This window comes from Lepidochelys kempii, chromosome 13, assembly GCF_965140285.1.
Source record: "Lepidochelys kempii isolate rLepKem1 chromosome 13, rLepKem1.hap1, whole genome shotgun sequence".
NCBI classification, from domain to species: Eukaryota; Metazoa; Chordata; order Testudines; family Cheloniidae; genus Lepidochelys; species Lepidochelys kempii.
Genome location: NC_136392.1, coordinates 29589914 through 29606553, shown reverse-complemented (window position 1 = coordinate 29606553; position 16640 = coordinate 29589914). Strand labels below are relative to the sequence as shown.

Here is a 16640-nt window from a genome sequence, read left to right as displayed (position 1 = left end):
TCCTATAACATTTTAGTGCAGTTCCCTGGTCTCTTTTCTGCTGATCCTAGGTCAGGCCACTGATTCTAGGGTGGCTCCTTGCAGGCAGGAATGAAAATAATGCCTGTGGCATTTTCCCAGGGTCCTAGCATGGGATACTAGGTGCTGTGGAGAATGTTGTCCTGCAGCACTAGCAGGGAACTGACCTGCAATGCACAAGCAGCACAAACGTTAGTCACCAAACCAGCATGTTTTTCCTGATGCTTCCCCTACTCCACCCCCTGTTCTTTTTTGTTTTTGTTTTTTTAAAAAGAAAGAAAATGCAGATCATCTCTTAAACATGCCTCTGCCTGAAAAGTCCCAGATGTGGGACAAAACCAGAATGAGGGAGTCAGTCAGTCATGCAGGAAACTTATGCTGTGGGATTTTTTCCTTCTGTGGAAAGGACTTCAATTAATACCTCAGATTCAGAATTCTCCATTTCTGATGTAAGTGATTTGGAGGGGGAGAGAGAAGGCCAAGTGTGTGTGAAATGTAGGGAGCTTTGGGACTAAAATGAGCAATGCCCCTGCAGATGAGGTGCAAGTCAGAGTTCTACTCACAAGCTTGACTAGGACAGTCTTATGAGTATTTGGCTCTGGTGAGGCCACATCTGGAGTATTGCATCCAGTTTTGGTCCCCTCACTACAGAAGGGATGTGGACAAACTGGAGAGAGTCCAGCAGAGGGCAACAAAAATGATTAGGGGGCTGGGGCACATGGCTTACGAGGAGAGGCTGAGGGAACTAAGCTTATTTAGTCTGCAGAAGAGAAGAGTGAGGGGGGATTTGATAGCAGCCTTCAACTACCTGAAGGGGGGTTCCAAAGAGGATGGAGCTAGGCTGTTCTCAGTTACGGCAGATGACAGAACAAGGAGCAATGGTCTCAAGTTACAGTGGGGGAGGTCTAGGTTGGATATTAGGAAACACTATTTCACTAGGAGGGGGGTGAAGCACTGGAATGGGTTACCTAGGGAGGTGGTGGAATCTCCATCCTTAGAGGTTTTTAAGGCCTGGCTTGCCAAAGCCCTGGCTGGGATGATTTAGTTGGTGTTAGCCCATCTTTCCTCAAATAGTTCAGCCATTTAGATGAACCCAGGCAGCAGGTTTCTTAATTTTAATTGGATCAATCATTTCCATAGCTGGCATTTTGTTTAGCAGTCATAGTACTGAAATCCACGGACGGCCTGCAGTCACATTTTAACATGATCTCTCAGTAAATCAGGACATTTCCCTAACAGGGAATGCGGGATCCTGTTTCTGCATCAGTTTTCTGGAACCACACATGAAGTCTAACTCAGCAGTCCCAGAAAGTGGAATCCTCCCAACATTATATTTGCACTCTGTCCAACATTTCAGTCAGCCTTTTACCTACCCCCACCTCCGCCTTCACATTCTCCCACACGCCAAGAGACTCCTGCACAGAGCAAGGGACTCTCCCAATCATTTCCAGAGACAGTTGCCAATAGCTGTCTGCAGAAACTACTTTGGATGCACTAGCCCCTCACAGTGGCCAGTATGGCATAACTGCAGCAGGGCGAACTATAAAATGTATAAAAACTATATGTGAAAATGCAGAACTTGCAGCTTCCCTGTTGTCTCCACCAGTGTTCACCGTTTTAACAACAAGAATCAGATTGTCATACTCAGTGCCTTTGTGTCCTGTGCCAACCAACACACCCCTAGATGCTTTCCTGCCTTCTTAATATTAGCCTACTGAACTGTAAGACCAAGCGGGGCTAACCTTTATATCTTATGACACCCATAAACCATAAGGGTTGCTTTCTAATTTCACTGTCCCTCCTAGAGACCCCATTTGAACTATTGCTATATAGTTCAGTTGAATGCCAGAACAAATCCTCTTTGGCATCTTCCCACTGCTGCTCAAGATTGTGCAGATGGTTTAATGCCCATTTCCAGTTCCTCATTACGCTAAACCCCATCACACTTCCTCTTAACGTGTGCCGCTTGGCTCCCCAAGAAACGGCAGGTAGAGCAGCAGAGTATCTTTCACCACTTAAGTAGAACCATGTAAGACAACCTAAAGAAATATGTGAAGTGACTACTTGAGGGTGCGGTTATAATTACAGGGCATGAAAAGCCAACCAATGCAGTAAAGAGCCACTTCTCTATCCGAGTGTGATCATCCCAAGGGGGCAGTGAAGTGTGGTCACGGAGCCTCTGCTAGCACTGCAGAGAAGAATTGAACAGTGTACAATGTCACCAAGAAGAGAATCTAGAGAGATGCTTCAGTATTGGAGAATTTAGTTTTTTCAGAATGTTCCCTTGCTGAAAAATTAAATGCCTATTTACATTTCTTTTCATAAATCAGCGATCCAAAAAGAGTTTTGTAACCTCCTGAGACAACAGCATAATTCTGCATGGAATTGCAGACGCAAGATCTTTGGTTGCCCGAATTGGAAGACTGATGTCACAAACCTATGACCTTTAATCCCCTCCGCCTGGCAACTGCTGATCTATATGGTGGTTACCATGGCAGAAGCAGCAGAGGGAGAACACAGACAGCTGCAGCGGCCCAGGAGCCAGCAAAGAGAGCTGTAAACAGGGGAGTTTCAATGGCAGTTCTGTTGGAGGAGAAGATTAACAGGGTTTAGGTGGGAAGGCGGTGGCAGATACAGAGGCAGCAGTGGGAGTGACCCATGTCGTGGAAGACACAATGAGGATGACTGGATGTGGAAGCTGTGGTATGTAAATGATCCTGGAGGGGGTACCTGGTAAGAGTTTTGTCGGCATGAAATGCCGTCTGATAGAGCTGATGGAGGAAAAAGATCCGAGGTTTGGAGATGGAGGTGGAAAGTCTGGTTGAGTTTAGAAGGCGGTTTGAGTAGATTATGGAGCAAAGACACGAGGTATCTGAAGGGAAAAGCTCAGACTTGCAGATGGAAGCAGGACTGAGGAATTCTGAGGGGAGACTGCTGGGTGAGGAAAGTGGTCAATGGAAGCATGTGACTAAAAGAACCAGGCAGAGGAAAAGATGGGCTAGTAAAGGAGAAACAGAGCTCAAGAACAGGTCTGTAGAGTTGGAAAATGAAGAAGGGGCTCAGCAGGTGGTCACTGAAGATGGAAGGGCAAGGAAGAAGAGAAGAGCGGCTAGTCCTATAGGAAAAGGGGAAGAGTCAATGGAGACCACACCAAATATGAGCCCCAGGAGGATACAAGATGGGTTGAAGAGGAATGGAAAGAACTTGCAGCCAGAGGGAACAGGGGACAGACTGGAGAATAGCACCGTCACCAGGAAAAGGCAGGTCTATGTGATCGGGGACTCTTTACTGAGAAGAATAGACAGGCCTGTAACCGGAGCTGATCCAGAGACTAGAAGGGTGTGCTGTCTTCCAGGTGCTAAGATATGGGATGTAGACCTGAAGTTGAAAAGGATCCTAAAGGGAGCAGGAAAGAATCCCCTAATTATCCTTCATGTGGGAACAAATGATACGGATAGATTCTTGCTGGAAAGTATTAAGGGAGACTATGCTAGGCTGGGGAAGACGCTTAAGGAAATCGAGGCTCAGATTTCGAGGCCTAATCGGGTACAGAATGTGAGCGAGGCCAAAGAGCAAAAATGAAGATGTTTGTTCACCAGTGCGAGGAGCCTCGGCAACAAAATGGAGGAACTAGAGCTACTGGGGCAGAAGGTGAAACCAGCTATTCTAGGGAGAACAGAGACCGGGTGGAACAGTCGTCACGGCTGGACTGTGGGTGTTGAAGGGTCTGTGCGGTTTAGGAAAGACAGAAATAAAGGCAAAGGTGGTGGAGTAGCACTGTGTATCAATGATGAAGCAGAACATAAACAAATAAGAAGCGATGGAATGGATAAGACAGAGTCCGTCTGAGCAAAAATCACATTGGGGAAGAAAACTACTAGAGCCTCCCCTGGGATAGTGCTTGGGGTGAGCTATAGACCGCCGGGGTCCGATCTGGATATGGATAGAGCCCTCTTTAATGTTTTTAATGAAGTAAATACTAATGGAAACTGCATGATCATGGGAGATTAACTTCCCAGATATAGACTGGAGGACGAGTGCTAGTAATAATAGGGCTCAGATTTTCCTAGATGCGATAGCTGAGGGATTGCTTCATCAAGTAGTTGTTGAACCAACTAGAGGGGATTTTAGATTTGGTTTTGGTGAGTAGTGAGGACCTCAGAAGAAATGGTTGTAGGGGACAATCTTGGTTCAAGTGATCATGAGCCAATTCAGTTCAAACTGAACGGAAGGATAAACAAAAATAAATCTGCAACTAGGGTTTTTGATTTCAAAAGGGCTGACTTTCAAAAATTAAGGAAATTAGTTAGGGAAGTGGATTGGACTGAAGAACTTATGGATCTAAAAGGCAGAGGAGGCCTGGGATTACTTTAAGTCAAAGCTGCAGAAGCTATCGGAAGCCTGCAACCCAAGAAAGGGGAAAAAATTCATAGGCAGGAGTTTGAGATGCTTGCTCATCCAGCTTGGTCTACGAGAGGTGATTAAAAGAAAGCATACAGGGAGTGGAAGATGGGAGGGATCAGCAAGGAAAGCTACCTTATTGAGGTCAGAACACGTAGGGATAAAGTGAGACAGGCTAAAAGTCAAGTAGAGTTGGACCTTGCAAAGGGAATTAAAACCAAAAGTAAAAGGTTCTATAGCCATATAAATAAGAAGAAAACAAAGAAAGAAGAAGTGGGACTGCTAAACACTGAGGATGGAGTGGAGGTTAAGGATAATCTAGGCATGGCCCAATATCTAAACAAATACTTTGCCTCAGTCTTTAATAAGGCTAATGAGGATCTTAGGGCATGACAAATGGGAATGAGGATATGGAGGTAGATATTACCATATCTGAGGTAGAAGCGAAACTCAAACAGCTTAATGGGACTAAATCGGGGGGCCCATATAATCTTCATCCAAGAATATTAAAAGAATTGGCAAATGAAATTGCAAGCCCGTTAGCAAGAATTTTTAATGAATCTGTAAACTCAGGGGTTGTACCGTACGATTGGAGAATTGCTAACATAGTTCCTATTTTTAAGAAAGGGAAAAGAAGTGATCCGGGTAATTATAGGCCTCTTAGTTTGACATCTGTAGTATGCAAGGTCTTGGAAAATATTCTGAAGGAGAAAGTAGTTAAGGACATTGAGGTCAATGGTAAATGGGACAAAATACAACATGGTTTTATAAAAGGTAGATCGTGCCAAACCAACCTGATCTCCTTTGAGAAAGTAACAGATTTTTTAGACAAAGGAAACGCAGTGGATCTAATTTAGCTAGATTTCAGTAAGGCGTTTGATACCGTGCCACATGGGGAATTATTAGTTAAATTGGAAAAGAAGGGGATCAATATGAAAACTGAAAGGTGGATAAGGAAATGGTTAACAGGGAGACTACAGCGGGTCATACTGAAAGGTGAACTGTCAGGCTGGAGGGAGGTCACCAGTGGAGTTCCTCAGGGATCAGTTTTGGGACCAATCTTTTTATTACTGACCTCAGCACAAAAAGTGGGAGTGTGCTAATAAAGTCTGCAGATGATACAAAGCTGGGAGGTATTGCCAATTTAGAGAGAGACTAGGATATCATACAGGAAGATCCGGATGACCTTGTAAACTGGAGTAATAGGATGAAATTTAATGGTGATCATGCATTAGGGATTAACAACAAGAATTTTAGTTATAAGCGGGGGACGCATCAATTAGAAGTAATGGAGGAGGAGAAGGACCTTGGAATACTGGTTGATCATAGGATGACTATGAGCCGCCAATGTGATATGGCCGTGAAAAAAGCTAATGCGGTCTTGGTATGCATCAGGCGAGGTATTTCCAGTAGAGATAAGGAGGTTTTAGTACCGTTATACAAGGCACTGGGTGAGACCTCACCTGGAATACTGTGTGCAGTTCTGGTCTCCCATGTTTAAGAAGGATGAATTCAAACTGGAACAGGTACAGAGAAGGGCTACTAGGATGATCCGAGGAATGGAAAACCTGTCTTATGAAAGGAGATTCAAGGAGCTTGGCTTGCTTAGCTTAACCAAAAGAAGGCTGAGGGGAGATATGATTGCTCTCTATAAATATACCAGAGGGATAAATACCGGAGAGGGAGAGGAATTATTTAAGCTCAGTACAATGTGGACATAAGAACAAATGGATATAAACTGGTCATCGGGAAGTTTAGACTTAAATTAGACAAAGGTTTCTAACCATCAGAGGAGTGAAGTTTTGGAATATTTATGTGCCTCGATTTCCAGTGGAACGCTTACTTCTCAAACAGCCATGCTTAACAAAAATAGTATTCAAATGGACACCTGTATGCAGCAAAGTTTGTGCCTTATGACAGTGAAAGGGGTTGGAGTGGGATAGAAACCGGAGGCAGCTTTTTGCCGCACATTCATGTATACTATGAAAGCTGCATTCTTGCAATGGAAAAAGGCAGAAATGAAGTCTTTGCATTTACACAATACGCCCCCCCCCCCCCCAAAATCAAAAAGCCTTTCACAGAGTCCATGATTTTCTTGATCCCATAGCCCCAGCCTATCCATATGTATTAGTTTCACTTTCTCTGTACGTCCTTGAACTATGAACTCCATGTAATAGAGACTGTGCTTTGCCCAGAAAGCAGCAAAGTGCACACTGTGTGCTACCATGAACAATTCTTCTGTTCATTTTCATGTTCTTTTGTATCCGTACGTAGGTTTATAAAGTACCAGTTATTTGTGCTTATAGGATTGTACTTAAAATGTATATTTGTTTGTAGAACTCTCTCTAAATAAAAAAAAGTGTTTACAAACCTCACCATGAGGCCCAGAAGTAAAGGAACTCTAAGCGGGAAAGTACTGAGTGGTTTCTAACCAGTGACTCCAATACAGCTTCACTAAACAAAAACTTGGAGCGCATGATGGTGGGTTCAGGTAGGCTAAACTGAATGATTGGATTTAAAAAGACAATGACTATTCTATGCACACATGAACATTTAGGTAGACACTCACCTGATTCCTCTGTCTCCCCATCAGCAATACACAGAGAACATACAACACCTCCAGCTTGTACATGATCTCATGCATGATCTTCATGGACTGCGGAAGCTGAGTTCTTGTTGAGGTGTTGGCTAATCCACTTTCATCTGAAGACTCTAAATGAGAGATCAGAGACATGAGCCTGAGGTAGTCCCCATAGGAAAAGGATTGGTTACTGCTTTATGTAAATACCAATACTGCAGTACTGCAAACGTATGACCAGCACATTTGCTTGAAGATCTTCCTAGCAAAAATGAAGATGGGTCATGGGACTGAAATAAGCAATTCCAAGTTATCTGCAAGACGTGTTTCCTCACTCTGGGAAAAATGCACCACTGAGGTTTAGATTAGGACGGTGTTAGGATCCTTACCTCAAATATTTTTTTTTAAAATAGCTCACCTTCTGATAACAAGCCAAACAGCATTTCATACACAAAACTAATGGATTACAAATGTGAAATTCCTAATGACACTATATCACTTCTACCCTTGCTCTCTTCTTTGTACACAGGAAATCATGAATTCGGGGATGTGATTTTCAAAAATGCTCAGTTTTGGCCTAACTCTCCTCTAACTATCTCCAGTGGGGGGTCACAGGTAGGCCAGTGCTAAATGCGTCTGAAAATCCATTCTGTAAGTATAATGTTGAAGGACAGAGATAAAAATGTAACATGTTTGGGATGCAATGGAAGCCACAATATGGAATTATTTAGATCACAAAATTGACACTTTAAATAAAAACAGGCTAGGATTTAAAGTTAGACCCATCATGGTGGCTTGACTTAAGGAGGTGCAAGTCATGCTGTCCCCATACTACATTTTTGTGAACCGGTTAAACATGCATGAGTGCTGGGAGGCATGCAGCCAGAGTCAGAGAGACGCTCACATTGCCCAGCAGAGGAAGTTGCAGCCCTTATTGTGATGATCACAGAGATTATCCAAGATCAAGAGTTCTGTGAAATGTGCACTCCATTTCTGAGAGAGTTCTCTTTTATAGTAGCAAGCTTTTTCCACTTTACACCAAACCAAAATTGTGCACACATACCGAGATAGCACACTGAACAGAGAGAGTTCTGTGTGCAAGACCTACACTTAATTTTGTTTTAGTATATTTGCAGGATTTTTAATAAGAGTTTTTGCCACAATCCTGATCAAGTAGGATCAAGAGGATAGTTGCTCCTATGTATCTTCAGAAGCTATGTAAAATTTGGAGATAAAGAAAACAACCTTATAAGGTCTACTCCACAAAGGAGACTACATTTTTGGGAGAGTAGTTCACCTCCTGTGTTACACAAGTGGTCAAACTAAGAAGATCAGAATGGTTTCTTCTGACCTTATAATCTATGTATTCACATAGTGAAGAGAGCGTATATGCATTTTCATCACAATACTTCAGAGCTTACATAACACATCTTTAAAACAAACATAAAAAATGGGGAAGGAATGCAAGCAAAAATAGAGAAAGAATGGGTTAAAGAATATTTCAATAAATTAGATGCATTCAAGCCAGCAGGGCCTGATGAAACTCATCCTAGGGTACTTAAGGAACTGGCTGAAGCAATCGTGGAACCATTAGCCATTATCTTTGAGAGAACACATGGAGGACGGGTGAGGTCTCAGAGCGCTGGGGAAGGACAAACATAGTACCTATCTTTAAAAAGGGGAAAATAGAGGGCCTAGGGAACCACAGACCAGTCAGCCTAAATTCAATACCTGGAAAAACAATGGAACACCTTATTAAACAATCAACTTGTAAGCACAGAATAATATAGTTATAAGGAAACGCCATCACGGATTTGTCAAAAACAAACCATGCCGGACCACTCCAACTTCCTCTTTGACAGAGTTACTGGCCTAATGGATGGTGGGAAGCAGAAGACATGATATATCTTGAGTTTAGAAAGGCTTTGATACAGTCCCCCATGACACACTCATAAGCAAACTAGCGAAACGTGGTCTAGATGAAATTATTGTAAATTGGGTGCACAAATGGTTGAAAGATTGTACTCAGAGTAATTATAAATGGCTTGCTGTGAAATTGGGATGGTGTATCTAGTGGAGTTCCATAGGGGGTCAGTCCTTAGTCTGGTACAGTCAATATGTTCACTAATGACTTGGATAATGGAGTGGAGAGTACGCTTATAAAATTTTCAGAGTACATTAAACTGGGAGAGGTTGCAAGCACTTTGGAGCACAGGATTAAAATTCAACATGACTTTGATAAATTGGAGGATTGGTCTGAAAAGAAGATGAAATTCTACAGTAAATGCAAAGTACTACATTTAGGAAGGGAAAAAAAATCAAATGCACATCTACAAAATAGGGAGTACTTGGCTGGGTGGTGGTACTGCTGGATCACAAACTGAATATGAGTCAACAAAGTGATGCAGTTGCAAAATGAGGCAATATCATACTGGGATGTATTAACAAGAGTGTAGTATGTAAGATATGGGAGGTAACTGTCCTGTCTATATGGCACTGGTGAGGCATCAGCTGGAGTACTGTGCCCAATTCTGGGAGCCACACTTTAGGAAAGATGTGGACAAATTGGAGAGAGTATCCAGAAGAAAGCAACAAAAATGATAAAAAGTCTAGAAAGCCTGACCTGTGAAGAAAGGTTACAAAAGCTGAACATTTAGTCTTCAGAAAAGACTGCTGATGGGGAACCTGATGACAGTCTTCAAATACGTTAAGGGCTGTTACAGAGAGAATGGGGATCAATTATTCTCTGTGTCCACTGAAGGTAGACCAAGAAGTAATGGGCTTAATCTGCAGCAAGGGTCATTGAGGTGAGATATTAGGAAAAGCCTTCTAACTACAAGGGTAGTTAAGCTCTGGAACAGGTTTCCAAGGAAAGAATGATGGAATCCCCATCGTTTGAGATTTGGTTGTACAAACACACACTTGTCAGGGATGCTTGAGGTTTACTTGGCCCTGTCTCAGCATAGGGGGCTGAACTTGATGATCTCTCCAGGTCCCTTCCAGCCCTACATTTGTATGGTTCTAAGTTGTCTTAATTCAGTTGGAGATAGCAGCTAAATGATTTGCTGGAACAATTAACAGTTTATCCGAATTACCTGCCATTGTGTGAAGACGAATCACTGAGTTGCCTGAGCATGGAGATGGATGCAAGAATGCTTAGATTCTAATCCCTATTCTACAGCCAGTTTGCTGTAGATTTTGAGCAAATTGCTTAATTTGTGCCTCAGTTTCCCACATCTGTAAAATGGAAATAAAACTCTCCTACCTCTCGTGAGAGGGATTCAGAGGGTTGCAAGCATAACACTATATAAGGAGCTCTTTGGACAGCTGAGAAGTAAACTTCGCAATAGGATCTATTGGTAAATACAAAAATCAAATCACTTTGCAGTAAAACAGGAGACAGATCTAAGCATACTGTGCTCAACATGTTGGTTTGTTTGTTTGTTTTTTCGAAGGGGGAATGGGGAGGAGATAGAAGCGAAACCCAGCTATTCTACAAGCCATAAAGCAAAGCCATAGATTAGTAAATAACAAACAGATACCTGTGCTGCTCTGCTCTGCCTCCTCATTTGCTACTCGCATCAGGGCATCAAGAACAAGTGCATTGTCCAGCCAGGTGTACCACTCCTCTAACTCCTGGAGAAAATTGGAAGTACCTGTTGTTTCTGATACTTTCCTTGTTGCCAGTTTGCATAATCGCTCAACAAAGCCTGGAATATTCAGGAGTGTAGCTACAACAGGAAAACACCATAACAAGTAAACAACCAACAAAAGACTTCATGCCAGATGGCAAATTCACTTTTCAAAATGCTCTTATCGAAATATACAACAGTGTACACAACTGTATTCTATATAGCTGACAAGAGCCAAATATTGGCTTTTTTGAAGAGCACTCAACAGCAGCAAGAGGGATCCTAGACAGTTAGACATGACAGGTTGGGTAAAAACCAATCGTTTTTAAAAAATGGATCTTTTTTAAGCCTAGAATGTCTGTTAAGTCATCATGAAGAGAAGGAAACAGCTACGAGCATTGGTTGAGAGCTGCTCTTGGTCAGACTATCATCAAGTTGCATCATCACTGGGATTCAGTCTGTTACTGTCCCACTTTTAAAGTCAAAATGGCTGAGAACTTATGAATTACACCCATGCAACAGCAAGGGCTTTCAGCAACTAGTTTCAAAATTAACATAGGCTGTTATAATTTGAGTTTAAGGCCTAAACTTACTATTATATTTACTTATTAAAATCATTTAGGAAAGTAATTTAGTCTGCCATGTCAAGAGTCCTAGTCCACTGTGATATCTGAAGTAACTCAACCAAACACCACCCTTACTCAACAGCTAATTAGCAGGCAACAATTTCACTGGTTGTATGAGGAAGACTGCATAGATCAGGAGTCTCAAACACGCAGCCTGCGGGCCGCATGTGGCTCGCGGGGTTCTTTCGTGCAGCCCACCAACCTCCCACGTGCCCCTCCTCCCACCCCATGGCGCCGCAAGCCCTGCGCCGCTCCCTGAAGCGGCCGGAGCCATGCCCCTGCACCCCCACCCTCCCCGGGGGGGGAGGGAGAAGAGGACTCCATGCATTACTCTCGCTTCCAGGCACTGCCCTCCGCAGCTCCCATTGGCCAGGAACGGGGAACCGCAGCTAATGGGAGCTTCGGGGGAGGTACCTGGAGGAGCAGCAAGAGCAGCACACAGAGTTGTGTGCCCCCCTCCACCTCCATGGACGTGGTTCCAGCTGTTTCCTTGAGCAGAGCAGAGCGGTGAGGGGCCAGGGCAGGCAGCGAGCCTGCCCTGGCCCCAGCGCGTGCCGCTGCCACTCCAGAGCTGCTCTAGATAAGTGGCGCTGGGCCGGAGCCTACACCCTGAACCCATCCTGCACCCTAACTCCCTGCCCTACGCCCCCTGCCCTGAGCCCCCGCCACAGCCTGCGCCCCCTGCCCTGAGCCCCCGCCACAGCCTGCACCCCTCTTGCTCCCTCTGGGGGCAGGCTTGGGGTAGGAACTTCGGGGAAGGGGTTGAAATGGGGGCAGGGAAGGGGTGGGGCCTCATGGAAGGAGTGGAGTGGGGAAGGAGCCAGGGGCAGCAAGGGTGGGGTGTCAGTGATGCGGCCCTCGGGCCAATGCACTAGTCCTCATGTGTCCCTCATGGTCATTTGAGTTTGAGGCCTTTGGCATAGATGGTGGATTACCTGGACCAACTGCTACAGTTCTTCAAAACCATGCACAGGTCTATCACCAGTACATACAATAGCCTCAAACACCCTTCCCCTCACTGGAGCACCCAGTCCTCACTCACCACCTGCACAAATCTATACAACTCTCCCAGGACAACACAAATACAACCACCCACACACCACCAACACCAGCACATAGAATAATCTATCCTCAACTCTGAACATCCGCTGAGTCAGTGTGAAGTGATGGAAACAGATACTTGTATGGCTGAGAACTCTGTTTAAAATATCACCAGATTCCATCATCACTGGGATTTGCGGTCTGTTACTGTTCAATTTTTAAAGTTCTCTGCCTTCTCTTAAAACAGCAAAAACACCCCCACACCTTCCTTTACAGATTACATCTGTGCAACAGTGCAGGTTTTCATCTACTAGTTTAAAATTAAACTCAAATTATGACAACCTCTGTTCAGGCCTAAACTTACTATAACCTATTAAAATAATTTAAATAAAACAAATACATTCACATCAATCAATACATTTGTTACTGAAGTTTTAACGAGAGGCAGACCACTGAACTGGTGGAAGTAACTGGCTAAGGCCCTGGAACCAGCGTTTGTTGAATTGTTAAACTGGCTTTAACAATAGTTGCCTCTTCTGCAGATGCAAAAAGAATTTTTTTTCCCCATTTCACTTTATTCAACTAATTCAGTTCAATGACTAGCTCATTCAAAAGTTAAGAAATTGATTAGGAGTTGAAAAAGCAGGAAAGCTGGTTTTTTCTCTCCAATATATTAAAAGAAACTAAATGAGAGAGCATGGTATCTACTAGCTCAAAAATCACAAAGGACATGGTGCTCAAACTATCAGTGTAATTCACAACTACAGATAATACTTCCTTTGTTTAATAAATCAGTTTTAAATGCACATGGTTTTGAAAAACTTTTTTCCTCTTATATGTATAGGATATTTAAGGTAGCTTTATTTAATCAATAAAATAATGCTTTTGCATATTTTTAATTGAATTCCAATTTCCATCCAAATAGAGCTTGAAACAAGTAAAAAAACCATCTAATAAGAAATGCATTATTCACCATTTTCTAACGTAACAAGGAAATGTAAAAATTAAGAATCTACATAACTGCTTAAATAAATGTAGAGATATAATGTATCCTTCTGGTTGGCAAAAAGTACCACCAAATTTAGCACAGAGACTATATTTAGTTGAAAATCAACATGTTTTAATGATTACCAACCAATGGAGAATCAACTAAAGGAAAGTAACTAAAAAGCACAAAGGCAAAAGAAGATCAAAATCAATTATTTAAATTGAATTTTCCTGCTTGCTGGTTTAAATCATGATTAAAATTGGTACTTTAAATCCTTTCCCACGCAGGGTGGACTGATGTTGCAACATTACACGTTCGATTTGTTTTTGTTCATTCCTATGTCAACTTTGAATAAAAGCTGCACTTTGCCCTCAGTGTAAGGCTTTCACAAAGATACATAGTATCCGGTCTTCATCATCAAATAAAAACAGAGCTGTTAGATATAATCCTACGCTAAATCTTCATCCTTGTACACTCAAAAGCCAAGGCCCTTAGTCCAAGTACCACCATTTTCAGTGGCTGCAATTCCAACAACAGCAGCATGTCAACCATGGAATTCTGAACTTAGAAAAAGATTAAGTTAACTTAAAATTATATGTGAAAAATAATATTTTAGGTTTATACATTTAGACCCGGACCCTGCAAACCAACATGCAAATAGCTCACTTCAAGCATGTGCAGAGAGACTACTGAAATACTCAGATTTAAGCACTTGCAGGATCCGGGACATATTCAGTTAGTTTGCTTAAACAGCCTGAAGATTTGCACATTCACTTTAATATATCAGATGTCCTTGGATCTTCAGCCATAAGGGCTTATTTGCGGTAAAGAATACCCATTTGTCACCAACTAGTGGCACCACTCTCATGCATACATATTCTTTACAAAGAGCTTCTGAAAAGGCCACTCTGCTGCCCACAACCAGTGCAGAATGCAGCAGCATGATTGTTGAGAGGTGTAAGTAGAATCTTTTTGGTCAGCCCATTGCTTCATACTCTGAATTTGCTACTTGTAGATGTGGGCTAAGTTGAACATTTAGATATTGACATTGAAACCCCTAAATGGACTGGATCCTAATGACAAGAGCTTCCTGGAGAGTCTATATACAAGCCCTGGGCTGCTCATATTTCAAAGAGTTTCAGACAACAAAAGTGAAACCAGTTCACCTTCCCTTTGCTGGCATTTTAATTGATTACATTGTCTGATAAAGCCTAGAAGGCTCACAGTGAAGTAGGAACTTAAGATAACATTCGAGTCAGAGGTGCTCAAGGCAATAAAAAAAGCTCACACAGTGGCCTCAAGTTCCAAGATGCTGAGCACCTGCAACTACCAATGCCTCCCAAAAGGCCATCAGGCATTCAACACCTCTGGAAAAAAAAATTACAAACCATCAGGGACTTTAAATGTAAGCAAGGTCTATATACAGATCTCTCTGCTATTTGTTTGAGTATACTTAATAGGAGTCATCATTATACCAAAACACTGAGGTCAAAATGTAAACCAAGATTTAGCCTAATATGATTTGAAACTGCTTAAAATATTAACTCCTCAACATTCAGTTTTATTCCAAAAATGCCAACTCAATCTGAAAAGCAGCACACGTGTTGCTTCAAGATTTCCAGCAAGAATTTAAGATTAGACAGATTTTGAAGTTTTGCCCAATATAATTTCTAGTTCAGACTTTGGTCTGGACTGTTCTCTTACAATGGTCCTCTCCTTCTGATATCTAATATAAAAGGTTGCTTCCCATAACGTGGAAAATTAACTCCTGAAACTCTAAGGAAAGAGGCATTCTAGTCAGATCATCACACCAGAGAGTCTTCAAAAGCATGACTAAACACAAGCTAGAAATCCTAGGTCCACAAACAGTGATAAATCCACACGTAGCTCTTACATAGCCCTTCACAAGCACAGCTCACTTGGACACTGTGACAGAGGTCAATGAGTTGGCTCACGGTCACAACCCAAGTTAGTTCAGGGACAGACACAGAACCTACGTTTGCTTCCGAGTGTAACGCTCTAATGCACTATGCTACCTCCTCACCAGTATGTATGAAATAGATCAAGAGTATCCCTCCCCAGGGAAGTTGTATTTTCCTCCACACTGGCATAGCAATTGGTAAGTGACTGGCCAGAACCAAAAACTGGTATTAAACATTTTTTCCTTAATGAGAAAGGGGAAAAAGACTGACATATTGCTTTAGAGCAAGATATTAGATAAAGCCACCTGACACCAATGTAAATGCTTGCCTGGATAACAGACAAGCACTGGCTACACCTATGGTACTGAGACATTATAGCCCGTCATAGCATCAAAACATCTTCCCTCCACTCTAACCATCAATACCTACTCAACTAATTTCTAGGGTGCATGTGAATCAAACTAAACTGTTTTTTTTGTTGATAATGATAGTTTGGGTAAGAACCTACATGGAATGCAGAATTAAAGAAATAAGCATCATAAATGCAGAAGGCTTACAATATCACAATAGAGAAGCCTCAGACTCTTGACAGGATGGAGAGAAGGTTTATGGACTTCCTTTTTGATTCCTCTGGACCTGTGTTTAGAATGCAAGACTCTAGTAACTGGGACACTTTACCTTGATTAACTTCAGCTCGAGAAGGACCCAAATTTTTTTTCTGCTGTGCATTTTTAGCAAGAAGCGTGTGTTTGTCATCACTCCCTGTCTCAAGCTCTGAAATTGTGACTGCAAGGATCCTACAGAAATTAGCAAGTTGCTGTTGATCAAAACTGGATACTAGACTTGCAAGATTGGGAATATCTTCTAACTGTATCATTTCCTATAGAAAACAAAACAATGCATTAATCGTTCGATGAAATAAACCAACAGTCTTTTAACGAAAAATCAACGTTAACAGAGGGAACATATAAAAATTAAAGAGCCTTCCCCAACAGAATAAAAATTGTTTTACATTTAGTCAGACACAAGGGTAGATGGGTAGCAGAAATTCCTCAGAGTTTGAAAGGGGCTGTGAATCCCAAATCAAGGCTAAGATCCCGTGTTCACCAATTCATAAGAGATCAAATTATTCTCAAGTCATTTTACTAAAAAAACAAAAACAAAACAGAATTGTGAAAAAATAAGCACTAAGCCAATTTTAGCTATTTTGAAATTTTTATTCCCCCCCCCAACTTTTGTTGGTTTGTACCCCCATATTTATTGAAGTTAAATGCATCTAAAGATTGACTGCGCTGTCAGCTATTTTTAAATTATAGTTTCATCTGTGATAAGGGAAGATTCTGAAAAGTAATCAGAAGGAAAGTTCAGACAGCGTCTAAGCATCCTTCAGCAAAGTTAATCAAAATATACAACTTAATAATTAGTCCGAATTTA

At 42.1% G+C, this 16640-nt stretch overlaps 1 protein-coding gene across 1 annotated transcript in view; it reads right to left on the bottom strand.

Moving 5' to 3' along the window:
- Positions 1-16640, bottom strand: part of TRPC4AP (transient receptor potential cation channel subfamily C member 4 associated protein) — a 70395-nt gene that overhangs the window by 16774 nt on the left and 36981 nt on the right. Inside the window, exons 7-9 of the mRNA XM_073309576.2 lie at positions 15885-16086; positions 10540-10728; positions 6989-7131 (exon numbers count right to left, since the gene is read on the bottom strand). Of these exons, the coding sequence (XP_073165677.1) occupies positions 6989-7131; positions 10540-10728; positions 15885-16086 (534 nt within the window). The remainder of the gene's footprint in view (positions 1-6988; positions 7132-10539; positions 10729-15884; positions 16087-16640) is intronic.